Below are 26,222 nucleotides of genomic sequence, written 5' to 3'. Positions count from 1 at the left end.
CACACATCACCGTGAGGTTTCTGAGTTTAAAGGACCCCAGCAGCGATACCGCTGGTTGAACTCATGGAAATAGAGACCTCCCAGAGGGCGGGTTCCCAAAGCTCCCAAGAGGCCCTGCGTTCAGCGGTCTGGGCAGACGAGTGGGCGGTTCCAGACGCCGGAAGGCGTCCCGGAGACTACGTATCCCAAAAGGCTCCGCAGAACGCCGCTGATTGGCGGAAGGGAGACCGGCGACAGTGTGATGACGTTTCGGGACGCTGGCGCGCGGGATTTAAACTTCGGCAGTTTACGCAGCGTTAGGATTCCCAGAGTTGTGGTTTTCTGGCCTTTCGCGTGTCCCTCACCGGAGCTCCTTCCTGCCCATGGACTCGTCGCTTCAGGCTCGCCTGTTTCCTGGTCTCACCATCAAGATCCAGCGCAGTAATGGTGAGGGGCGGGGTCCTGAGACCATAGGGACCCGTGGGCTGAGATGACTGAAATTACCGCCCCTCCCCAAATGGCAGGCCCTGAATCACTATTAGGGATCCCCGCACACCCCAGGTCTAGGTCTCCTCACTGGCGGTCAGTCTTCCCTACCAACGGCCAGGGGCCTCTGTACTGACCATGCGTCTCCTTTCCGTCCTCCAGGAGTGGGCGGAGCCCCCGTGTCACTGGACCTTTCCGGGAAGTCAGGATTCCCTTCCCCTCCAAAGTTCTCCCCTGAAACTGCCCTGCTCTTGCAGGGACCTCGGTTCTCTGACCCCTCTACTCTCCCATTAACACTGAGCACTTACAATATGTCAGACACCGGATTCAGGGTAATGGGACAAATGATGAGATCCCTGCTCTTCATTCAGGAGCTTGCAATTCTGCCCTCTCCTTTTCAGTTCAGCAGGTATCTCAACTATGGCAGGTCTGATGATTCCAGTACCAGTATCATTAGAATGGTCAGACATAAAGGTCAGGAGATAGGGAAACCTGAGGGCGCTAGAGCCTCAGTGCTGTCTTGAAGAATGGCTCACCTAAGCACTAGAGAGACTCTCCTGCCCAAACATACCTTCACTATGCTGTAGGCTCTCTTTTGAGTCGGGGTGAGCCCTTATCCTCTACAGCTCAGTTTTAAGAACTGTTCCCTGCCTAGTTCACTGAGGGATATTCCAAGGGTGGGGTGCCAAGAGGTTTGTCTGCTGAGATTAGAAAGAAAGTCAACTGTCCCTTCCTTCAGGTCAACTTGACATTTGAGCCTCTGGGATCCTAACAGTGAAAAAGATAGGTAACTCTGGCCTTTTCATACTTTAGGCATAATTCACAGTGCCAGTATAAGCACTGTGAACTTGGAGAAATCCTGCGTTTCAGTGGAATGGAAAGAAGGAGGAGATACAAAGGGCAAAGAGGTGGGTTCTATGAGTGTGCCTCTACTACAGTTAAAAAGACATGTGTGGAAATGGAACTTGTGTCAGCTTTGTTTTCCATCCTGACTTGTCCTCCCCAATCTTAAATATGGTCCTCTTTGAATGCTTTGGGACTCTTTTTAAGGCAGCCTTGTTCTAAATTGAAGCAATCAACAGTTTCTGGTGTGTTTGTAGAAAGCAAACTGCACAGAATTCTAAAACCTTACTCACCCAAGCTAGCTTCTGAGTGCACACTACCTATGATACTGATTTGGAGAGTAAAATTGATAATCTCTTTGGGGAGACAAAAGTATGTTTCTGAAACACCCAAAAATAGAAGGCAACCACAGATGGAATAATGCTAGAGCAGGTCAGAGATGGAAACTCACTGAAGATGAGCTTGTGGGGGTGGGGCCAAAGACACTGAGGTGGCCCTCATGGGGACGGGTAAAGAAACTGGCTCCAGGCACAGAGGAAGGCTTAGTATGCTTGGCAGCAGCAAAAAGACTGGAAAAGGAGACTAGAAGGCCTTTGTCTCTGGCACTAAGATGTTTAAGATCTTATTCTGCAGCCAGTGGGAGCCTTGGAAGGATTTTGAGAAGTAGGAGGGATATCCCTAAGACATTGATGTTTTAGAGGCATGTGGTGTAGTGAAGAGGTCACCAGGCTGAGTACGAAAACCTGGATTCTAGAGTCTGGCCCTGCCACTAAATGTTCTCAAGCACATTTCTGCTCCTATGAGAAATTCTCCTCGTTTATGAAATGAGGATGATAATAATATCTACTCATAGGGTTGTTTGAGGACTTATTCAACAAATCCTTTTGTACTGGTTCCAAAATGCCAGCCAGTGTGTTTGGTGTTGGGGATACATAGGTGAGTAAGACAAACCTGGACCCGCTTCATGAAGCTTAATGAGATAACAAATGTAAAGTGCTTGCTTAGCGTAGTGCCTTATGGTAGACACAGGTTTATTTAGGTGGTGTATTTGAGAAATAGAAGACCTGAATTCTTTATATTATGTCCTTGAATCAAGAGGTTCCTAAAATCCCTTTCAACCATCTATTAGCAGTTCCTCATGACTTGTTTTTGTTGTTTGTTTAGAAATACAATTCTTATTGCGTCTTAACTCCAGCTCAAATGTTGCCTGTGGAATAAAGTTCAACCTTCTTAGTGAGGCATTCAAAGCCTTTTCAAGATCTGATCCCAATCAACTTTTGTCCTTTTTACCATACACTCCTCCCAAAGTATCCTGTGCCAGGGACAAATGAGGCAGTTCCCCACTCTGTGATCCTGCCCAGTGCCTCGCTGCCTGCACACTCTTATCCCTTCCTGAATCATTAATGTGAGAATCAGTTAATGTCGGAACTCTGGTTTTCTGCATTGTTTATGCTCTCTGTAGTTTAGGGATTGGAATTGGGGTGGAGGGGTAGTAGTAAGGGTTTGTAGCTGTCCAAGAAAGGTGAATAGAAGTGTGACTACTAAAGTACTTACCAGCTTTTGCACTTGATCATCTGTCCTCCTTGTCTATCCCATGCTGCTTGGGTTTCCAGCCCTTTATGTGTATGGCTTCTCTCCCCTACTAGAATATGAGCTCACTGAAGGCAAGGGCAATACATGTCTTTTTAATTTTTTGGTTGCACCAGGTCTTCGTTGCTGCATGTGGGCTTTCACTAGTTGAAGCGAGTTGGGGCAACTCTCTAGTTGCAGTGCGTGGGCTTCTCGTTGCAGTGGCTTCTCTTGATGCAGAGCATGGGCTCAGTACTTACGACTCTAGAGCTTGAACTCAGTAGCTGTAGCATACAGGCTCAGTTGCCCCCCAGGATGTGAAATCTTCCCAGCCGTCCAACTATGGGACCGCTAGGGAAGTCCAATACATGTCTTAGTTCAGTTTGAGTACCTTCCCCCTACTGCCTTACTTATGCCTAATAAGTGTTTGAAGAAGCTGTTAATACATAAAAATTGCATATGTAGGAAGTGAAGTTCTCACCTGGGAGTACATGCTGCAGCTCTTTCACATTTTATCACAAATGTGAAACACAAATAATCAAGTTGGTACTATTTTGGTGTGTTTGAATCTGCTGTGAAATATGCTGATGAAGCCTGAGTTGTCCCTGGGTTTCAGGACTCTGGTGATGTAAACCTGGAATTGTGACCTCATTGCAGGCATGCACAGGAAGTAGGGAAGGCATGAGTAGGATGCTGTGACTGGGGAAGAAGTTTCTGGGCCCGGTAGAAAATGTAGGTAGATTGAGGACTAGGTAACCGCTCTCGGGTACTTGTCCCCGCCCATAAGATCCTGAAGGGCCCTCCACTTGACTATCAGTGGGACAGTTAGAATTGTTTCCCCCTTGGTGGCAGGCAGCAAGAGGTGTTCAAAGGCTGTGCCCAGCAGGACCCCACTGCCCCACAGAGCGGTAGGGAGCCAAGTGGCCAAGATCTACTGTGGACTATCTGACTGTTGGCCTTCCTCTTCGCCTCATTCTCATCGCTAATGTCTACCATTCATTGGCTTGGAGATCAGAAACCAATATCCATCTAGATGGTAAAACACAATCAGGGAATAAATATTTGTTTATAGCTGTTAGTACTTGGCAGAACTCAAAGTTTATAAAATATGAATTTAGGGGTAGCCTTGATTGCAGAAATGCAATTGAATTGAACAAGCTATGTTGTTCATAGAAACTTTTACTTTCTTCTTGCAGGTAGATTTTGATGATGTGGCTGCAATAAACCCAGAACTCTTACAGCTTCTTCCCTTACACCTGAAGGACAATCTTCCCCTGCAGGAGAATGTAACGGTTCAGGTAGCTGCCAGTCATCTGACTACAGCCAGTGCCCAGAGGATGCACTTGGCTTGTTTGGGTCTTTGCTGGTTTGTTTTCTGGGCCTGCTTAGTACTTCAGCACAGTACATGGGCCCAGGATAGGCCCTTGAGAACTGATAAGACCCATATGTCATGGTGGTTTGTTTTGTTTTTCAGAAACAAAAGCGCAGATCAGTCAGCTCCAGAATTCCTGCTCCAAAGGAAGGTAAATGGATTTCTGCTGGCTCACTGTCATGGGGTTTGTGCCAGAAATGATGTTCTTGGGGCGCAGGAAGCTGTGAGTAGACTCATGGTTCCAGTTAGAAGACCGCTACTGTGTAGGCTGAGTCCTGCCCTGTGTTCCACGCCTCTTTCTCAGTGAGGAAGAATTCAACCTTCAGGGAGGAAGAAATGGAGAGGTGTTGGTCGAAGGGTACAAAGTTTCAGTTAGGCAAGATAAAGAAGTTCTGGAGATTTAATGTATATCATAGGGCCCATGATCAGTGAGTGTATTATATACTTAGAAATTTACTATGAGGGTAGATCTTATGTTGAGTGATTTACTACAAAAGGAGAAAACAAAATATAAAATGAAGGGTACAGGGGGAAACTTTTGGAGGTGATGAGCAGATTTATAGCATTGATTATGATGATGGTTTTATGGGTGTATGCTGCTGCTGCTAAGTCGCTTCAGTTGTGTCCGACTCTGTGCGACCCCATAGACGGCAGCTCACCAGGCTCCCCCATCCCTGGGATTCTCCAGGCAAGAGCACTGGAGTGGGTTGCCATTTCCTTCTCCAATGCATGAAAGTGAAAAGTGAAAGTGAAGTCACTCAGTCATGTCCGACTCTTCACAACCCCATGGACTGCAGCCTACCAGGCTCCTCTGTCCATGGGATTTTCCAGGCAAGAATACTGGAGTTGGGTGCCATTGCCTTCTCCATTATGGGTGTATACTTACCTCCAAATCCATCAAGTTGTACACATAAAATACCTCCAGCTGTTTTTATGTCGATCCTACCTCTGAAGCAGTTAAAAAAAAGAAAAAGAGAATTCAACCATTCAACCTACAGCTCTTAACTTAGACCAATCTCTTTGGATCTGGTGCATTTGGGAAATTTGCTAACTGGCCTGGGAGCCTTTCCTGTGGAATCCAGAGCGGTAATCAACCGTGGTGGGCTTGTTTTCTCTCCCTGGGGAAATGACATACCTTGGAGTGAGGTGGTGAGTGGGCTGTCAGAAAAGCTAGGTCAGGGCCATTTAGAGGTAGAGTTGGTAGTGCTATGGTGATCTGGGGGTAGGGTGGGATTGGACAAATAATAGCAGTGCTTTGAACTCCAGAGAAAGTTAGGCTTTCTGTGCAGGAATCAGCATAAACCTACTTTAACTATGGTAGGCTGTGACGGGTGCCTATATGCACAAGCTGCCCAAATAATCCAGTTTATAACCCAAAGCTAGCTATACTTCACAGCCTGCACAACCTGTCCTAGTCGGGGGGTTATCTCTGTCTCAACATAATCCAGCCACCCTGGGCCCAGAGACTACTTGACTGGAGCTTCAGGCTTCCCAGGGGCCCGAGGTGAAAGGTGGGGTGGTTTTGAGCTTGAGCTAGGCAGGAATGGTGTAATGCTGGCCCTCTCTTGCTGGCTGTACCACTCCAGTGGCCTCCAGGAGAAATATGGGTGGCAGTGGTCTCTCTCCACGTGCACGTCCCAAAAGGATATTGCCACTCTTCCTTTTTTCTTTGTTTTGACTATGCCACCTGGCTCATGGGATCTTAGTTCCCTAATCAGGGATTGAACCTGGGCGCTTGGCAGTGAGAGCACGGAATCCTAACCACTGGACCCCTACTGCTCCTTTTAATGGGAAAAAAATAACGATTCATTATTGAATGAATGACATTGAACAGTAGAAGTGAAACATAAGATCACAGATCTTTTGAGAAATAGGAATATTATAATAATTCATGCTCTTTATGAAAAACATAGATTGATTATATAGAGTCATCATATCAGCCTAAACTTAGGAAACTCAAATTCCATATAGGTTGATATTTGTTTATATGACACTAGTGTTTTATTTCCAAATTTACTACTTTTATTTTATAGGTACATTATTTCTTCTTATGGAGGGAAGCAATATAGATGAGTAGAAATTGACAGGAATTAAACTTGTTAAACAACTTAATTGTATAAACTCAGTTAAATTGTTTCTGTCAGTTAAGCATTCAAGATTCCAGAAAAATCAGTTGCTGGTCCCATGGCTTCTAATGCTGTGGCCCAGGTCTGGCTCTGTAAAGCATCTTAGAGCAGTGGAAAAAGCCCTGGTCGTGAAATCTGGCAGTCTTGGGTTCACATCCTGACTCTGACACTTACTAACTGAGTGACACTGGGCAAATTGCTTAATTTCTCTATGCCTTAATGTCCCCTTTTATCAGTTGGGAATACTAGTATTTACCTCTGGATGTTTGGGAAGATTGTAGAATGGTAGGTGCTGCTGCTAAGATTAAAATGCTTTTTTTTCGGGGATTAGGTCTGTGTCTCCAGAAATGATCTCACATTGTCTGTAGGTTCTTCCATTTACTCCAGACAGATGCTCTTGTGGGATCCCTCAGGAGCTCTCAGACTGCAGAATGTAACAAATTAGTTTTGGGGTCACTGGTACTTGGCCTTTCTTTCTTGGATGGAAGGAATGGGAAGTTGGTGGGCTCCTTTCCAGGTATCGGGACCCATCTCACCCTGTATAGAATCTTGAAGGGTTACCCTCGACTGTCCCTCTATCTGTTTTGCTCTTCTGATCACAATGCACTGACTGGCCACGGCCCTTGGTCCTTCAGGTCTCCGAGGCCGCTCCACTCGCATGTCCGCTGTCTCAGAGGTTCGAATCACCACTCAGGAAAATGATATGGAGGTGGAGCTGCCTGCATCTGCAAATTCCCGCAAACAGTTTTCAGTTGCCAGTGAGTAATGAATCTGTTCTCCCTGTGTGAGGCCCTAGAGCAGCTCTTCACACATTGCCCTGAGCCTGTTTTGGAATATCCTAGAATTCCTATACTCCCTGGCTTTCATACCGTTCTGCTCCTGCACCACTGCTCCCTTATCTGAAAATCGTCTCACTTTACTTTTTAAACTTTAAACATTATATATATATATACACACACACATATATATATATGTTCAGGAAAGTAAACCTATCATTGACTATATAGTTCACAAAGTAAACACACTCATATAACTGACATCTAGATCAAACAGCATTACCAGCACTCCAAAAGTCCCCTTCAGGCCCCCTCCCAATTCCTAAGCCCCAAGGGTATCTATGTCCTGACTTTGGATCACATAAATTAACTTTATCTTCTTTTGGACTTTATATAAATGGGATTTTAAAAACATTTTTAATTGTCAATTTGTACTAGTTATTAGTAAATTAAGTGATTTAAAGTCAAGGTAAACAAAAGGGTCATGGCCAGCTATGGGAAGTTGCTGTGGGTTGTACCTCTCTGGTTGTACCTTTCTAGGTTGAACCAGGTTCCCATTATTCCTAGTTTTCAGTCCTTCCTCCTGTTAACTACTGGGGTTCTGAAGTCAGAAATTTTTCCCAAATGAGCTGAAAGGCCTGGCCTGGCCTAAGAACCCTTACTTGGTCAAGCCTAAAGAGGTCAGACCTTTAAAGGCTTTTCCCTTCATAGTGAAGCGCATACTGAGCAACTCACATAACCTTTAAGATTTCTTGACACCAGGAGCCAACCCCTGCGGCGGGGCTTACTGGGTTCAAGGTGTGGATTGAGATGAAGGGAAAAGCCTGAGCTCTGCTTACGCAGTAGAACCTGAGCCCTTGCTGAGCTGGCAGTCAGTAGCCATCCTCCTGGCCTGTGACCCTCTAGAGCTCAGATGAACACAGCTGCTGTATGCCTGCCTGCTTCTCCAATGACTCTTGTTCCCCCACAGCCGGGCCCTCTAGGCCCTCCTGCCCTGCAGTGAGTGAAATACCATTGACGATGGTCAGCAAGGAGGTGGAAGAACAAGTCCACTCCGTCCGAGACAGTTCTTCTGCAAACTCTGTGAAGTCAGGTAGACACACTGAGCTGTCTGGTACCCTGCTGCTAGTGCAGGATAGGAATTACAGCTTGTCCCAAACATGGCTTGCTTGGTACCTGAGTTCAAACCATGTCTGTCTCATGGGGACATGTTGCCCTGTGGCCACGGAATCGATCTTTCACAACAGGTGACCCTGTCACTCACTGCCAGCTGGCAGAAGCTCTCTGATGTAACTGAGGTGTTGTTACAGCTAAAGTCTTGGTCAACACCTGAACAACAGCCCAGAGTGACCACCAAACAGGGACAATCTCATCTCTACTGATTGTTGAGAAAAAGGCCACAGAGGCATAGAGAGAGCTTGGGTTAGACCTGGAGTGCTCATATTAGCAAGTTTCTTGTCAGCTTGGCCATCCCAAGAGTCATAGCTGGTGCTTCTTCTCTTTGCATGTGGTGATGTAAGAGCAAGGGTCTAGAGAAGGTCTAGCCATGAGAAAGGCCCAGGACTCCACACAACAGCCAGAGAAGAGCAGGCTGGCCTAGACAGGTAAAAGAGAGGGCTTCTTTTTTTTCTCTTCCACTAGTTCGGAGGAAATCATGTATTGTGAAGGAAATGGAAAAAATGAAGAACAAGAGAGAAGAGAAGAGAGCCCAGAACTCTGAAATGAGAATAAAGCGAGCTCAGGTACCTTTCTTGGGAAGCAAGGGCAAGGGTTTTTGTATAGACATTCTTTTTTTTTTTTTTAGAGGGGCTTTTAAAAATTTATTTACTTTTAATTGGAGGATGATTGCTTTACAATGTCCTGCTGGTTTCCGATGTACATCAACACGAATCAGTCCCTGGTATACATGTCCCCGCCCTCCTGGGCCTTCCTCCTACCCCCCACCCCATCCCACCCCTCTGGGCTGTCACAGAGCGCCAGGTTGAGCTCCCCAAGTTACACAGCAGCTTCCCACTAGCTGTCTATTTTACATATGCATGCGTGCATGCTAAGTTGCTTCAGCCGTGTCCGACTCTGTGCGACCCTGTGGACAGCAGCCCACCAGGCTCCTCTGTCCACAGGATTGTCCAGGCAAGAATACTGGAGTGGGTTGCCATTTCCTTCTCCATATAGACATTCTTAACTGCAACCTTGTCAGCAATGGAGATAGATAACGGTTCAGCCCCAGCATTTCTGAGGCTCCAGTTCTGATAACCAAGAATTTTAACCAGTTTCTCATCAGGATTCAGAGAACAAATAATTCAGATATTTTTCTGAAGACCTTCAGATGATGAATATCTCCTACTGGTTATCCAGTGGGCATGCCCATCACACAGTTCAATGGCAGTTGCCTGTTCCCCTGACCTCCTAGTTGCGCATATGTGGGGTGCCACAGTGGAGTTCAAGTTTGGGTTATTACCCTTTGGTTGGGTTAATGGCACAGGAGAATCCCAGCCTGCTGGTCTCCTAAGACATGGGGCAGTGGCTCTTGCCCTGCTTCCTAGAGTGGTTGCTGCATGCCTAGGCCCCCCTGCCAATCTTGTTCCCAAAACTTTGTGCCTGAATTCTCTGCCCAGAGCCAGAGTCAAGGGCAATGAGATCGTGTGGGGGTTTTGTCAGCCCTGAAGGGGCTGTGTGCATAGGAAGGGCTGCTGTTGCCACTGCCTAGCACTGAGGCCTACGAACACCTACACCTTGGCAGTCAGTCCTTCTTCAATCTTACCACAAACAGGAGTATGACAACAGCTTTCCAAACTGGGAATTTGCCCGCATGATTAAAGAATTTCGAGCTACTTTGGAATGTCATCCGCTTACTGCGGCTGATCCAGTAAGTAATCCCAAAGGGCTTCTATCTCTCCTTCCTGAGTAGGCGTACAATTTTTTTAAAAAATATAGTTGATTTCAATATTGTGTTAGTTTCAGATATACAGCAAAGTGATTCATTTTTTAATATATATAAAAAGATTCTTTTCCAGAGTAGGCGTATAACTGAGAGACAGAAACATCTCTTAAAGGAATGAGAGCACACAGGAATCGTTACTCACCCTTAAGGGCGTGAGGGTGGGCTTTGGTGGGGTGGAGCTAGCAAGGGCTAGATAGGAGACTCTGATCTTTATAAACTCCCTTCCAGCCCCCATCCTCCCTGCTTCAATAGATTGGCTAAATTCTTACTGCTAATCATGAAAGTGTGCTGAAACCTCCTATAGGCAGCAGAGTGAGAAAACTGAGAAGAAAATTCAGAGCTTTCTTGTGCTCTAGAGTAACTATGAGCACAGTGGGTCCCAGTGTTAGGTCTCAGCCCCTGACTGGGCCAGACATATGATTAGTAAGGGAGGGGCTCTGGACCAGCTTTCTTTCAATATTACACTGACCTTTTTGCTGACGGTTGTCTTCTCTCCTCCTCCTGAAGATCGAAGAGCACAGGATATGTGTCTGTGTTAGGAAACGCCCACTGAATAAACAAGGTAAGCCCCACCTTACCTTAGCCCCAAGGTAAGTTCAGTCAGAATGAGGCTTCAGACTGAGGGTCCCCCGTGTCCAGGGAGCATCGCCTGAAATACTGTCCTTCTGCAGAGTTGGCCAAGAAAGAAATTGATGTGATTTCCGTTCCTAGCAAGTGTGTCCTCTTGGTCCATGAGCCCAAGTTAAAAGTGGACTTAACAAAGTATCTGGAGAACCAAGCATTCTGCTTTGACTTCGCATTTGATGAAACGACTTCAAATGAAGTTGTCTACAGGTTAGTCCCTTGCCTCTGTTTCCCCCCTTCCTCCTGACACTTTCCTTTTTCCAGTGTGGGACATTGTGGTAGCACTTGCACTCTCAGGCGTGCTGACTCTGAATCCCTTCCTGGCTTCCTCTTGTGTCTTCTTTGGATGGACCATGATGCAGAGCTGGCTCTGGCTTCTAGCACAAGGAAGGCCCTGTTGGGGCTGTCACATCCTATGTTTCAGCTTTAGTGGCCCATGCTTGAGTAGACAGAAGTGAAATATTCCCACTGCGCTCTTTGAGGCTGGGCTGGGCAGGCCTCAGGGGTTCTTCCTGTGTCTGTGTCCTGTACAGCCACCCATTACCCACTGGACTTAGCAGACTCAGCAAACTCTGGAGCTGCTTGGTCCAGTACAGCTCCCACTAACTTCATGTGACTGTTTAAATAAAAGTTAAATAAAATTAAAAGTTCAGTTCTTCAGGGGCTTCTCTGGTGGTCCAGTGGTTAAAAACCTGCACCTCCACGGCAGGGGCCACGGGTTCAATCCCTGATTGGGGAACTAAGATTCCCACGTGCTATACAGTGCAGCCAAAAACAAATTCAGTTTTTCAGTTACACGAGCCACATTTCAAGTGCTCAGTAGCCATGTGTGACAGTGGCTACTGTTGGACAGTACAGATAGAGATCATGTCCAGTATCCATCCTCAAAGTTCTACTGGACAGCGCTGCTCTACACTGGAGGCTGATAAACTGTAGCTCACGGGTGAAAGTTGGCTTGCAACCCTTTTTATATGGCTCTCAAATTAAGAGTGGATTTTGTGTTTTCAAAGAATCATTAAATATATATCTATATATATATTTCGGACTTCCCTGGTGGTCCGGTTGCTAAGATCTGAGCTCACAATGCAGGGAGCCCAGGTTCGATCCCTGGTCAGGGAACTAGATCCCACAAGCCACACTATGCTGCAACTAAAGATTCCACTTGCCACAACTAAGACCCAGTGCAGCCAAATACAGACATTTAAAAAATGTCTATATATGTATACTTACGTATGTGTATATATGGAAGAGACCTATGTGGCCCACAAAACCTAAAATATTTTAGGCTCTTAAAGAGTTTCTTTGATCTTTGTAGTGTTTCATATGCTGGAAGTGGGCTGCTAAGCTCAAGCTTCCCTCTGTGTCTCCAGGGTAGAGGAGGTGCTGGTGGCTCAGTCAGAGTATGGACCAGCCTGCTCCTGGCCAGTTGGTCCAGCCCTCCCCAGGTGGTTAGGAGAATTTCAGATTTGTAAGTGGGGCTGGGGTCAGGTGGGACCACTTTGCTTGGAAGGAAGCCCCCAGGAATCCTGCTTTGGAAGGGTAGCAGAACCACGTTCTAGGAAGCACATTTAAGCAGAGATATGCATGCTTCCCCATGCTTTCTCTTAGGTTCACAGCAAGGCCACTGGTACAAACAATCTTTGAAGGTGGAAAGGCAACCTGTTTTGCATACGGTCAGACGGGAAGTGGCAAGACTCATGTGAGTATTCAAGCCTGGCAGAGAGTAACCTGCCCTTAGTGCACCTCTGGGCCTCTGAAAAGGAGGACAATGAGTTTCTTACAGAAGGTCCCTTCAGTGCAGATGCCCCACCTCCAGATGCTCTTGCTGTGCCAGGGGCAGGGAAGGGCCTTAGCAGGTCCAGCTCCCCTCCTGGCTGTAGTATGGCCCACGGTGGTGGTGGAGCCAGAAATGCTCTGGCCTAGGCCAAGGGCTCTTTAGCACAGTCTCCTGTCCTTTCCCTTTGCAGACAATGGGTGGAGACCTCTATGGAAAAGCCCAGAATGCATCCAAAGGGATCTATGCGATGGCCTGTAAGTAGTGTGTTCTGCCCCAGCAGGGTTGGGCACAGAAGGGCAGGTTGCTTACTTAATCCAGGTTCTCCCCACAGCCCGGGCGTCTTCCTCCTGAAGAATCAGCCCCGATACCGGAAGCTGGACCTGGAAGTCTATGTGACATTCTTCGAAATCTATAATGGGAAGGTAGCTGGCAGGGAGCCCTCTGTTTATGCTGCTGGGGTCCCTGAAGTTTTCTAAAATCTTGAGGTTGGCTAGAAATTGTAGAAGACAAACACCCTGTGTGTTGTCACGCCTTTGGGCCACTTTGCCCAAATGTGTGGGAGGTTTTCATCCGATGGTGGAATGGGAGGCACGCTCAACAAGTAAGCAGGAACACGCCTCAGGGCTTCCTCCCAGACGGGAGGCTTGCTTGTGTGTGCCCTGTGCTCCCTCCATGCACCTCCCTCTTAAATCTCTCTTCTCCTGATCGCACACATTCATTCTCATACTCGTACTCTCTCTATATTTCTATGTATCTCTCTACGCTTTTGGAGAGTCACCTTCCCCGAGTGGGGTCTAGATAATAGCTAATGTGGCTAATTAACATGTTACTAGGTACTGAGCACTATTCTAAGCACTTCTCTCAGCTCTTTACCACAACCCTACTGGGAAGTATCACCGTTACTGTCGCTATCGCACAGATGAGAAATGAAGCTGGGTGGCTAAGTACCTTCCCAGGTCACGCTAGTAAAGAAGCAGGGTCACATCAAACCAAGGTGGCCCAGTTCAGCTCCCAGATGAACTGCTCGCTGCTCATCTGACATCACCCAGTGTAGCCTCTCCCGCCTTTCCTGTTCCCAGCCATTGTCTAAGCTGCGACAGGCTCTGAAGCGGGGAGGGATCAGTGGGTGCCTGGCGCCTGACAGCCTTGGCCTTGTTCCCCTGCCCGGCACAGCTGTTCGACCTGCTCAATAAGAAAGCCAAGCTGCGCGTGCTGGAGGACGGCAAGCAGCAGGTGCAGGTGGTGGGGCTGCAGGAGCGCCTGGTGAGCTGTGCTGATGACGTCATCAAGATGATCGACATAGGCAGTGCCTGCAGGTCAGAGTTTGGCCGGAGGAAGGGGCCACCTTCTAATGCCAGGTCAGGTGATAGATGAGCACTGAGCCCTTTGCTGTTTCCACAGAGCACCACTTCCCCCAGCTTGGTGAGGGCTCTGAAGGCCTCTGCCTTAAGCGGTCGCAATGGGGCCAATGACCCAGGGTCAGGCTCGTCAGGGACGAGTCAAATCATCTTGAATCTGACCAAGGCAGGCTTTATTACCAGACTTATCCAGAGGCATGCTTCCTGACTTCTCTGAGTTTCTTCTTACTGTTCCCTCTCTCTGTGGTGGGGGACAGAAGCTCTGGGTATGCTCTAGCTGGAAGTGATGGGACGAGAGCTCCTGTGTAGAGGGAGGAAAGTGCTCTTCTATCAGGGCCCTCAGCGTGGTGCAGTGGGGTGCTGAGCAGCATATGGAGGACCAGGGAGGGACTATCTCCCCAGGGCCCTCGAGTTTAGCATGTGGTTCATGACAGCCCCTCCTTCCCTGCGTGCCGTGCAGCAGAGGTAACTCATGCTTCCCCATGGCCTATGGCCCAGGGTCTGGCCAAGGCCCTCACACAGAATTCAGTACTTTGGCTGCCAGGGTGAGCCATACCCAGAGTGGCTGGAGGGAGGGCTGCTGCCCAGGGAAGGAAGGACAGAAGTGGGACAGGATGACTCAGAACGTCTGAGTCCTGGCCCTTCTCCCTTTCCTCCTGGAGAACTGACTGCCTTGGAGCCTCAGGTGCCATGGTGGCTGGTGACCGCCCGCCCCCTCAAGGAGCTCATAGCCCTGCTTTGTCCTCCTTTGCCACAGGACCTCTGGGCAGACATTTGCCAACTCCAACTCTTCCCGCTCCCACGCCTGCTTCCAGATTCTTCTTCGAACCAAAGGGAGAGTGCATGGCAAGTTCTCTTTGGTGGATCTGGCAGGGAATGAGCGAGGTGCAGACACTTCCAGTGCTGACCGACAGACCCGCATGGAGGGTGCAGAAATCAACAAGAGTCTCCTGGCTCTGAAGGTAGCCAGGCCCAGCTACATGGGAGCCGGTAGCCCTGGAGGGCTGCTGGGAGGAAAGGGTGGGAGGGAGAGGGCATCTTGAAAGGAAGGAGGGGACCTCAGCTTCCCCTGCTGTCCCCCAGGAATGCATCAGGGCCCTGGGACAGAACAAGGCCCACACCCCATTCCGCGAGAGCAAGCTGACACAGGTGTTGAGGGACTCCTTCATTGGCGAGAACTCAAGGACCTGCATGGTGAGTTGGGCCCTTTGGAGTGGTGCAGTCCTGTCCCTGGGCAGGAGGCTCTGTATTCTTGGCTAGCTGGGTTTTCAGGCTCTGATTTAACTGGGCTTCACCCCTGCTTTTGGGCAGCAGGCTCCTCTTTGCCTGCGCAAGCAGGGAGGAAAGGATCTTCTCCCTTTACTGTGTGTCTGTGCACCTCTTGGGTCGGGGAGGTCGTTCCTCCCATACCTAATGAAACGGGGGCTGCAGGATTCAGGAGGAGGACCTTTGGGGAAGCAGGAGAGGCAGTCCTCGTCCCTCTGTGACTTCCCTCAGGGGTCACTGGCTCCCAGCCTAGGAAATTGAAGAGGGCCTCAGCCTTGAGTGACTTTCTGTCCCCTTATTTTATCCATAATGCTTTCTAGCTCAGATCTGCCCTCCTTCCTCACCAGGGAATATCCTCTCTCCTGCCTGCTGAGGAAGGTGGGAATTTCTGACTAAGCTCTAAACCCTTCTCCCTAAGGCAGTATGTCTGAGCCCAGGTGAACTAAAGTTTCCAGCAGGAATCACAGAGCCTTGCATTGTGACCTTGGTGAGAGGAACGGGTCAGTAAAGAAGTAAAGAAGCAGGAGTAATTAGATATACCAGCAAAGACAGGGGACCAACTTTTATTATTTTTTTTTTAATTTTATTTTATTTAACTTTACAATATTGTATTGGTTTTGCCATATATCAAAATGAATCTGTCACAGATATACATGTGTTCCCCATCCTGAACCCTCCTCCCTCCTCCCTCCCCATACCATCCCTCTGGGTCGTCCCAGTGCACCAGCCCCAAGCATCCAGTATCATGCATCGAACCTGGACTGGCGACTCGTTTCATATATGATTTTATACATATTTCAATGCCATTCTCCCAAATCATCCCACCCTCTCCCTCTCCCACAGAGTCCAAAAGACTGTTCTGTACATCAGTGTCTCTTTTGCTGTCTCGTATACAGGGTTATTGTTACCATCTTTCTAAATTCCATATATATGCGTTAGTATACTGTATTGGTGTTTTTCTTTCTGGCTTACTTCACTCTGTATGGGGACCAACTTTTAAAGAACCTTAGTTTGCAGGGCCCACGAGGCAAGTTGCCTGGCACACAGTGGGTATTTAATGAGCTCTCCCCCCAATTCCTGGCAGCCTCTCCAAGAGCACCCTTACCCTGGGATCCTTGACCATTAACTAACTGCCCATTCCTTCTTTTGCAGATCGCCATGATCTCACCAGGCATAAGCTCCTGTGAATATACTTTAAATACACTAAGATATGCAGACAGGTACTGGTACCTGTGCCAAGTGGGATGGGAAGGAGCAGGGTTGGGGAGGGAATGGCAGTGATGAGAGTGGGGAGGGGGCTCTGGGGACTCAGTGCCTATTGTCTCCTTCTATGACTCACTAAGTCTGAGGCTTGGGAGTTCATGTATGAGGCTACTAGGTTTTTTTCTGATCCCCTTCAGGCTCTGGTGGGGAGCAGTGTGAATAAGAATCCTTCTAGGTCAAAGCAAAGCCACTACTCCATCTCCTTGAAGTCTCGAAATCTGAGTAGTGCTGCACACTTGTGAGTGCCAAAGAGGCTGCTGTGGGAGCTGTGACCTTCTTGTTTTCTCAGGGTCAAGGAGCTGAGCCCCCACAGTGGACCCAGTGGGGAGCAGCCAATGCAGATGGAAACAGAAGAGATGGAAGCCAGCTCCAATGGGGCCCTGAGTGCAGGCAATGTAAGGGGAGGTGGGCCAGGCAAGAATGGAACATGGCCAGCTGAGATGGGGACCCGGCCACACTGTCATCTGTCTCCTTTTGCCCCCTTAGTTCTCCAAGGAAGAGGATGAACTGTCTTCCCAGATGTCCAGCTTCAATGAAGCCATGACTCAGATCAGGGAGCTGGAAGAAAGGGCCATGGAAGAGCTCAAGGAGATCATACAGGTGGAGAGCTGACCCTGGGCTCAGCGTCATTCCTTGAAAGTGACCTGGGCTTTACATGCACACATACACCCCCTCCTCGGGTCTTCTGGCTGGGGTGGCAAGAGGCAGCCTTCTAGATCAGCATTTCTTAATTCCCCAGTTAGTTATTCAGCTGCTTTTATAGGGCAGCTAATTACCACACCTCCTTCTCCAGCCTGGCACACAGAGGCTTTCCCCCATCCTCCTGGCTGGAGCTAGTCTCTCTTTCCTGTGCTCCTGACTGAGGGTTTGGAGGGTAGCCAGGTCTCGTTTGTTCATGAATGTTGGTGAATACTTTCTATATACCACCAGCTCCTGTGCTGAGACCAAGGGCCAAAATCATGAAGGATGGATAACAGGCCTAAAGAAAGACTTGATCAATCCTGACTCTTCTATTTATGAGCCAGTTTCCTCAGGAAAGTCGTTGAGGCTCACCGGGCCCCAAATTCTTCATCTCCAAAATGGTCAAGACAAGATGGTTACACTAAGGATTAAGTGATATGTTGTTAAACACTCAGCCTTCCCCAGCATGTGGTCAGCCTTTAGTAGGTGATAGATGCTACCACTGCCATGATCCCTGCTGTGGAAGTGCAAGTAGGGGAGAGGCCTGAAGGGCATCCTAACAGTGGGGCACTCCAAGTGTGGAGCAGCGAGGGCAGCGAGGGGCACTTAGAACGGAGGAGGGGACGTGCAAGGTCAGTGTCTGCACGAGCCCTCCCCGCCTCAGGTGCTCAGGGTCCAAAGGTTTGAAAGGACATGGTACTTTCAGGAAGAGCAGTAGGTTTGCTCTGGCCATAGCAAAAGGTGAGAGCAGGTGAGGGAGGGAGATCAAGGCTGTGGGCGGGTCAGCCGGGACCTGATGCTAAAGGACATTATGGTTCACACCAAAGGCCTGGACTTCGTTATGAGGGCAGTGAATGCCTTTGAAGGGAGTAAAGCAGAGTGGTGCCTTGGTCACGTGAGAGCTTTTAGGGACCTTACTGTGGCCACAGCACAGAGCCCGGCTTCAGGACCCAGGGAGAGCATGAGTAGAAACGCTAAGGAGTTAAGAGCAGTTAGGAGATTAGTAGAGTTCAGGAGAGACACTGGTGCCTAGACTAGCTGTGACCATGGTCTTGGGATTGACAGGATGACATGAGATTTAAGAACCATTTCAGGGGTGCAATTGTTAGGATTGAGGGACAAGGTGAAAGAATTTTTGCTCAGATTTCTGGCTTGGGCATCAAGATATGCATTTGATATCAGGGACAGGGACAAGTTTTTGGCAGGCAGGGGAAGGATAGATTCAAGCTGAGAGTTATGGGGGAAGGGTCAGGAGGCAGGGCCAGGGCCATGGCTAGAGGAACAGGCATCTGCATTGCAGATGGTAGAGCCCTGGGAATGATTTGCTAAATTGGTTTGGTCATTATTGACCTGACAAGGTCCGTCTTGTGTCGCTGCAGCAAGGGCCAGGCTGGCTGGAGCTCTCCGAGATGGCTGAGCAGCCAGACTACGACCTGGAGACCTTTGTGAATAAAGCAGAGTGTGCCCTGGCCCAGCAAGCCAAGCACTTCTCAGCCCTGCGAGGTGGGTGCAGCTGGAGGGTGGGGCCTCTGTGGGTGGTGGTGGCTCTGCCTGAGGGAACAGGGTCTCCAAGAGACCTGCTGACTTCAAGTGCACCACCCCTGCCTTCCAGATGTCATCAAGGCCTTGCGCCTGGCCATGCAGCTAGAAGAGCAAGCCAGCAAACAAATAAGCAGCAAGAAACGGCCCCAGTGACGACTGCAAATAAAGATCTATTTGGTGTCATACCCAGCCTTTCCCCTCCCCTTCCCTCCTCAGCAAACTCTGGGCACCTGGTGGGTCTGAGCTGGGACAGACTTTGGTAAATGCCAAGTATGGGCGTATCAGGGCCCAGGGCAGCTGGGAGGAGTCAGTGTGCATAGGACACAGCTTTCCTTTTCCTCACTTGCAGCCACGGAGCGAAAAAGGATGGAAGGAAGGAGCTTTTAGTTACCCTGTGCACTGCCCTTCTCTCCCAGAGGGGGAGGCTCTCCATCGTAGAGTTTTCCCGTAGGCAGCAATCTGCCTGTGTGGACTGGCTGCTGGGGGAGAGCTCCCTGGGGCTGTCCTGGCTCTGTGGGGAGAGAAGGAGCCTATAGTTCAGCTCTGCTGGCTCTGGCCTGCCTTCCACACCCTTGGTCCGGCCACTAATATATCTTGTACTTTAAAAAAAAAAAAGTTTCCCAGGGCCTCTTCCTTCCCTGCTGGTTTTTGAGGCCCATGAGGATCCCTGCTGTTTTCTGTTTTATGTGTTTATATATTATGTCTAATAATAAAGAGAAAAAAATCAGCCTGTTGAGTGGTGTGTGGGAAGAGCCTTCTGGGACTCAGACACCACCGCAGGGGTAGCGCTGATGCTGACTCTCCCCAGGAGGCCACATCCACACCTGCGGTTTCAGTGACATGGTGAAGATGCCAACCTCTGCCTTGTTCAATGCCGACTAGGTCCTAGGCCTTCTCCTGGACAGGAGCTCGAAGCAGAAAGGAAATGGTGCTCTGCCATTTACAGTCTGCTAAAGACATGTTAAAAAATTCTGTGGGAACACTGACGCGAAAGCACTTGCTTTGCTAGACAGGAAAGGATCTGACAGGTTAACACGTTTGCTCTTGAAAAATGAGAAATTTGCCATATAGACTGAGGAACCAAACACAGGGCATGGATGGTTTGGGAACTAGAAGACTCCAGATCCCACGTCACAGAACATGAATCAGGTAAATGGTGTATGCTCAGTTGCTCAGTCATGTCCGACTCTTGGCGACCCCACAAGACTGTAGCCCACCAGGCTCGTCTGTCCATGGGATTCCCCAGGCAAGAATACTGGAGTGGGTTGCCATTTCCTTCTCCAGGTAAATGGTAATGCACCATTAAAAGGTTTTTAGCCTAGCACCACACAACCAAACACATGTTTTAGGAAGGCTCCAGTCAGGGAGACACGGCATAGGACGCATGGGCTGCTGCAGAGACTCAGAGGAATGGGATCAGATGGGCCAGGTTCTAGCCCTCTTTCTCAGCCTCAGGATTTTCACTGTAAAGAAGGAGCATTCTCTATCTTGTGGTGAGAAAATCGCATGAGTGAGGTGCCATCAAATAACCAAATAGAGGACCTAGATTCAGAAATTCACCTTGGACTTCCTGGTCATCCAGTGGTTGGGGGTCTGCCTGCCAATGCAGGGGACACAGGTTCAATCCCTGGTCTGGGGAGACCACACGCTGGGAGGCAGCTGGGCCCATGCACCACAACACCTGAACTCAAGCCCTAGGGCTTGTGTTCTGCAACAAGAGAAATCTGCAATAAGAAGCCCACACACCACAACTAGAGTAGCCCATCCCCACACACCACAGCAAGAGAAAGCCCACAAGTAGCAACGAAGTCCTAGCACAGCCAAAAATTAAATGAATAAAATTTTAAACATTCTGTAATGACATTTTTAAAAATTCCGCTAAATCAGTTTGACAGAGCACGCATTTCGGCAACACATGTACTAAAATTGAACTACAGGAAGATTAGCATGGCCCTCGTGCAAAGATAATAGGCAAATTCATGAAGTATTCCATATTTTTACCTGTGGTGTTCAATAATGAACCACCACTACTAACCATTTACCATGATTAAAATTAATGAAATGAGAAATTTAATTTCTCAGACATACTAGTCACATTTTAAGTGCTCAAAAGTTACATGTGATTGAAAAAAAAAGTTTGACAGAAATGGCACTAACTCTTGAGGCCTTAAAAGCTTCCAGCTTGCCACATCTGTAAAATGAGGCCACCTATACCCACCTCAGAATTGCAAAGATCCAATGAATGCTGCCATCCCAGACCTGACCACCTTCCCTAACTGGCCCCCTATCTTGAAATCTTGACTCACAGAGACCCATTCTCCCCAACCAGCCAGAGGAAGCTTTTAATAAATCCCGAATGCCCTCCCATGGCATTAGACCCCACCTGGTACCTGGTCAGCTCCTTTCTGTTGGTCCAGTGGGAACATAATTTGAGCAGAATGACTTGGAGACTAACAGCCCAGCTTCTAAAGCCATAGTGTAGGGTATGATCCAAGATCTGTGACTAGAAACTTAAGTGGGTTATTTACCTCGTGCTCTCTGTAGAATAAGAATAATGCTGGTATAGTGTTTGGGAATTCTCTGCCTATCCAGTCATTAGGACTCAGCACTCACTGCCAGGGGCCTGGGTTTGATCCCTGGTTGAGAAACTAATGCCACAAGTCATGCAGCACTGTTAAAAAGAAGAAAGTTGAGTTCACACACCCAGCAGTAAGTACAATGTCTCACATTTAATAAGTGCTAGCTATTTAAGCACAGAAGAACCAAGATTTTTGTTTTCATATTGTATCTACAATATCTTGAGCAAGCACACAGTGTGTATATATCAAATGAATAAATGAACTTTTCTCTAACTTCTCATGATTCTCCAACCACATTGGTCTTTCTTTTTTCCTTTTTTTATAGTTTAATGTATTTTAATAGCAAACTTACAGGAACAGCACAGGAGACAGACAACATTAAAAACATGTCTTTCCATGTAGGACAACTCAGAAAAGTATAGTGAATGGATGGAATCTACTGTGTGATAAAAATGCTACAAACACCATTTCAGTTCAATTCAGTCACTCAGTCTTGTCCGACTCTTTATGACCCCATGGACTGCAGCGTGCCAGGCCTCCTTGTCCCTCATCTCCCAGAGTTTGCCCAAGTTCATGCTCATTGCATCAGTGATGCCGTCCAGCCATCCTATACCGAAGCCCTCTTCTTCTGCCCTCAATCTTTCCCAGCACCAGGGATTTTCCAATGAGTCATCTGTTTGCATCAGATGACCAAAATACTGCAGCTTCAGCTGTAGCATCAGTCCTTCCAGTAAATATTCAGGGCTGATCTCCCTTAAAGTTGATTTATTTGATCTTGCTGTTCAAAGAACTTTTAGGAGTCGTCTTCAGCACCACAGTTTAAAGGCATCAATTCTTTGGGATTCTGACTTCTTTACCGTCCAGCTCTTACAACTGTACGTGATCACTGGGAAGACTATAGCCTTGACTATATGGACCTTTGTTGGCAATGTCTCTGCTTTGCAACACACTATCTAGGTTTGTTATCGCTTTCCTGCCAAGAAGCTATCATCTTCTGAGTTCATGGCTGCAGTCACCATCTGCAGTGATTTTGGAGCCCAAGAAGAGGAAATTCATCACTACTTCCACCTTTTCTCCTTCTATTTGCCATGCAGTAACTGGGGCCGGATGCCATGACCTTAGCTTTTTTCATATTTAGTCTTAAGCTGGCTCTTTCACTCCCCTGTTCACCCTCATCAAGAGGCTCTTAGTTCCTCTTCACTTTCAGCCATTAGAGTGGTATCATCTGCATATCTGAAATTATTGATGTTTCTCCCACCTATCTTGATTCCAGCTTGTAATTTATCCAGCCCAGCGTTTCTCATGATGTGTTCAGCATATAGATGAGTACGTGTACTCCTTTTTTCGATCTTAAACCAATCAGTTGGTCCATACAGGGTTCTAACTGTTGCTTCTGGACACACATACAGGTTTCTCAGGAGACAGGTAAGATGGTCTGATAGTCCCATCTCTCTAAGAGCTTTGCACAGTTTGTAATGATCCACACAAAGGCTTTAGCGTAGTTGATGAAACAAAGATGTTTTTCTGAAATTCAATCTTTATCCCAATCCCCAAGAAGGGTATACCAAAGAATGTGCTAACCATCAGACAATTGCACTCCTCTCCCATGCTAGTAAGGTCATGCTTAAAATCTTGCATGCTGGGTTTCAGCATTATGCGAACCAAGAATTTCCAGATGTCCAAGCTGGTTTTAGAAAAGGAAGAGGAACTGGAGATCAAATTGCCAGTATTCGCTGGATTATAGAGAAACCAAGAGTGCCACCATACCAGGCATGTAAAGATGATGTTTCTTCACTGCTCCAGTAGAGGGCGCACTCTTGCGAGCGGCTTTTGTAGCCAGCCGCTTCCTCCGTGCTTTACCACGCGTCGATTGCGGGCAGTCGGCTTTGAACAAGCGGTGGTCCAGAGACCCTTACGCTGCTTCTCCTTCGGCTGGAGCTCGGCGAGCTAGAGGCGGCCCTAGAGTTGGAGAGCGACGGAGGCGCGGCGGCGGCTGCGAACGCTGGTCTTTATTTCTTAAATATGCCAGGGCTTTTTAATATTTATTTATTTTTTAGGGCTTAAAAAAAATAGCTGCTTTATTGAAATGTAATTCACATAGTATAAAATTCACTCTTTTCAAGTGTACAATTTAGCGGGCTTTTTTAGTGTACTCATTTATCACTAATTGGGCAATCATCACCCCTAATTCCAGAACATTTTTATGACTCTCCAAAGGAAATCCTGTTGTACATCAACCTCAATTAAAAAAAAAATCCATTACCCATGAGCAGCCACATATACACCACCACTCACCTCTCCCTGGAGCCCTAGGCAACCACTAATCTATTTTTCTTAAACTATGGATTTGTCTATTCTGGACATTTGGTATAAACAATATCATAATATCAAATGTGGTCTTTTGTGTCTGGCTTCTTCGTTTAGCATATGTTTTAAAGGATCATGTTGTAGCATGTATCACTTCACTCCTTTTATGGTCAAATAATATTCCAATCGAATGGCCATAGCAGTTTTTGTTTATCCTTCAGTTGATGAACTTTTGCGTTGCTTCCACTTTTGGGCATAATGAATAGACCATTTGTGCTATCAGTATTCGCATACAAGTTTTTGTGTGAGCAAAACTTCAATTTTCGATTCTCTTGTCTATATTCAAGCCCTTTGCCCATTTTTAAGTTGGCTTGTCTTTATCATTGACTTGTAAGAGCTATTTATAAAACATCTTCTAGATACTGGACCTTTATCAAATTATGAGTTGCAGATATTTTTCCTCACACCATGGGTTGTCTTCTCATGTTCTTGAGGTATCCTTTGAAGCACAACAGTTTTCAAGTTCGATGAAGTCTTTTAACTTTTTGTTGTTTTTCTTGTACTTTTGCTGTTATATCTGAGAATCCTAGGCCAGATCCAGGGCTGTGAAGATTTACTCTAATGTGTTCTAGTAAGAGTTTTGTGGTCTTATATTTAGGCCATTGATCCATTTTGAGTTAATTTTTGTAGCCACTGTAGGGTAGGGTTTCAAAATTCATTCTTTGCATGTGGATACCTAGTTTTTCTAACATCACTTATTTTAAGACTGTTCTTTCCCTTATTGAACTGTCTTGACAACCTTGTTGAAAATCAATTGATGGCATGGGGACTAAAGGATTGAATGAAAGCAGTCAAAAGGTAAAAACTTCCGGTTATGAGATATATGTCTGCTAGAGATGTAATGTACAACATGATAAATATAATTAACACTGCTGTATGTTACACATGAAAGTTAAGAGTAAATTCTAAGAGTTCTCATCATAAGAAAAAAATTTTTTTCTAGTTTATGTTTATATGAGATGATGGATGTTCACTAAACTTACTGTGATAATCACTTCATAATATATATAAATCAAATCATTATGCTGTACAACTTAAACCTATATAGTGGTGTACCTCAATTATAGCTCAATAAAACTGGAAGGAAATACAAACATAAATTTTTTTAAAAGAAAATGAGGACTTCCCTGGTGGTCCAGTGGTTAAGAATCCACCTGCCAATGCAGGGAACATGGCTTTGATTCCTGGTCCGGGAAGATTTCATATGCTGCGGGGCAACTAAGTCGCAACTACTGAATCTTCATGAAACAATTACTGAAGCCTATACTTCCTCGAGCTTGTGCTCCACAAGAGAAGCCACCACTGTAAGAAGCCTGCACAGTGAAAATAGAGAATAGGCCCTGGCTCACTGCATCTAGAGAAAGCTGGAGCAGCAATGAAGACCCAGTAGAGCCAAAAATATATTAACTAAATTAAAAAAAGAGAATGCACTTATTTATGAGACTTGAAATGCCATTCCATTCGTCTTTGTGCATGCATGCTCGGTTTTGACTGACTCTTTGCAACTCCATGAACTGTAGCCCACCAGGCTCCTCTGTCCATGGATTTTCCAGGTAAGAACACTGGAGTGGGGTTGCTATTCTCTTCTCTATGGGATCTTCCTGACCCAGGGATTGAACCTGGGTCTCCTACATCTCCTGCATTGGTAGGCAGATTCTTTACCACTGAGCCACCTGGGAAGCTCTTCCATTAATCTGTATGTCTGTCCTTATGCCAATACTTCGCTGTTGGTAACTGTAGTTTACATTTTTTCTGTTTTGGGTCATGCTGTGTGGCTTGCAGGATCTTAGTTCCCTGACCAGGGACTGAACCTGGGCAATGGCAGTGAAAGCTTGGAATCCTAACCGTTAGGCCACAAAGGAACCACCATAAGTTTTGAAATCCTCTAACTTGATTCTTTTCCAATATTGTTTTGGCTTTTTGAGGGCCCTTGTAATTCCATGTGGATCTAAGGATCAGGTTTTCCATTTCTGCAAAAAAGGCTGATGGAATTTTGGCAGGAATTGCATTGAATTTGGGTTGTATTGCCATCTTAATATTAATCCAGGAATGCAAGATGTCTTCCCATTTATCTACGTCTTTAATTTCTTTCAACAATATTTTATAGTTTTCAGTGTACAAGTCTTTTACTTCCTTGGTTAAATATATTTCCTAGGTATTTTATTCTTTTGGATGCTATTGCAAAAGGGATTGTTTCTAAGTTCCTTTTCAGATTGTTCATTGCTGATATATAGAAACAACTGATCTTTTGTGTGATCTTTTCTTTAAACTTAAAAAAAAATTGAAGTATAGCTACTTTACAACGTTGTATTAGTCTTAAATGTACAGCAAAGTGATTCGGATATATATATTTTATATATACATATGAAAGTGAAAAGAAAGTGAAGTCGCTCAATCGTGTCCGACTCTTTGCGACCCCATGTACTGTAGCCTACCAGGCTACTCTGTCCATGGGATTTTCCAGGCAATAGTACTGGAGTGGATTGCCATTTCCTTCTCCAGGGGATCTTCCCGATATTTATATATATTGTATATAAGTATTCAGTTCAGTTCAGTTCAGTCGCTCAGTCGTGTCCGACTCTTTGCGACCCCATGAATTGCAGCACGCCAGGCCTCCCTGTCCATCACCAACTCCTGGAGTTCACTCAGACTCACGTCCATCGAGTTGGTGAT

General features: G+C 46.8%; 1 protein-coding gene and 1 pseudogene across 2 annotated transcripts; both read left to right on the top strand.

The window, feature by feature from the left end:
* The first annotated feature begins 278 nt into the window (after positions 1-278).
* On the top strand, positions 279-19,330 carry KIF2C (kinesin family member 2C). Of its 2 annotated transcripts, XM_070368180.1 has the most exons (21): positions 279-426; positions 1,279-1,373; positions 4,074-4,175; positions 4,352-4,400; positions 7,011-7,133; positions 8,122-8,244; positions 8,793-8,893; positions 9,922-10,017; positions 10,600-10,654; positions 10,764-10,926; positions 12,325-12,415; positions 12,684-12,754; positions 12,825-12,915; positions 13,667-13,809; positions 14,609-14,813; positions 14,935-15,045; positions 16,270-16,337; positions 16,670-16,775; positions 16,867-16,980; positions 18,441-18,564; positions 18,674-19,330. In XM_070368180.1, the coding sequence occupies exons 1-21, from the start codon at positions 363-365 to the stop codon at positions 18,754-18,756; spliced, it is 2,178 nt and encodes a 725-aa protein (XP_070224281.1). In that variant the 5' UTR covers positions 279-362; the 3' UTR covers positions 18,757-19,330. The 2 variants fall into 2 exon arrangements, with proteins under 2 accessions (XP_070224281.1, XP_070224282.1); XM_070368181.1 differs by lacking the exon at positions 8,122-8,244.
* Positions 19,331-20,503: 1,173 nt separating this feature from the next.
* Positions 20,504-20,602, top strand: LOC138987317 (U6 spliceosomal RNA; annotated as a pseudogene).
* The last annotated feature ends 5,620 nt before the right edge of the window (positions 20,603-26,222 follow it).

This window comes from Bos mutus, chromosome 3 (assembly GCF_027580195.1).
Source record: "Bos mutus isolate GX-2022 chromosome 3, NWIPB_WYAK_1.1, whole genome shotgun sequence".
Lineage (NCBI taxonomy): Eukaryota > Metazoa > Chordata > Mammalia > Artiodactyla > Bovidae > Bos > Bos mutus.
The sequence above is the reverse complement of the archived record's forward strand: the minus strand, read 5'-3'. Positions and strand labels throughout refer to the sequence as shown.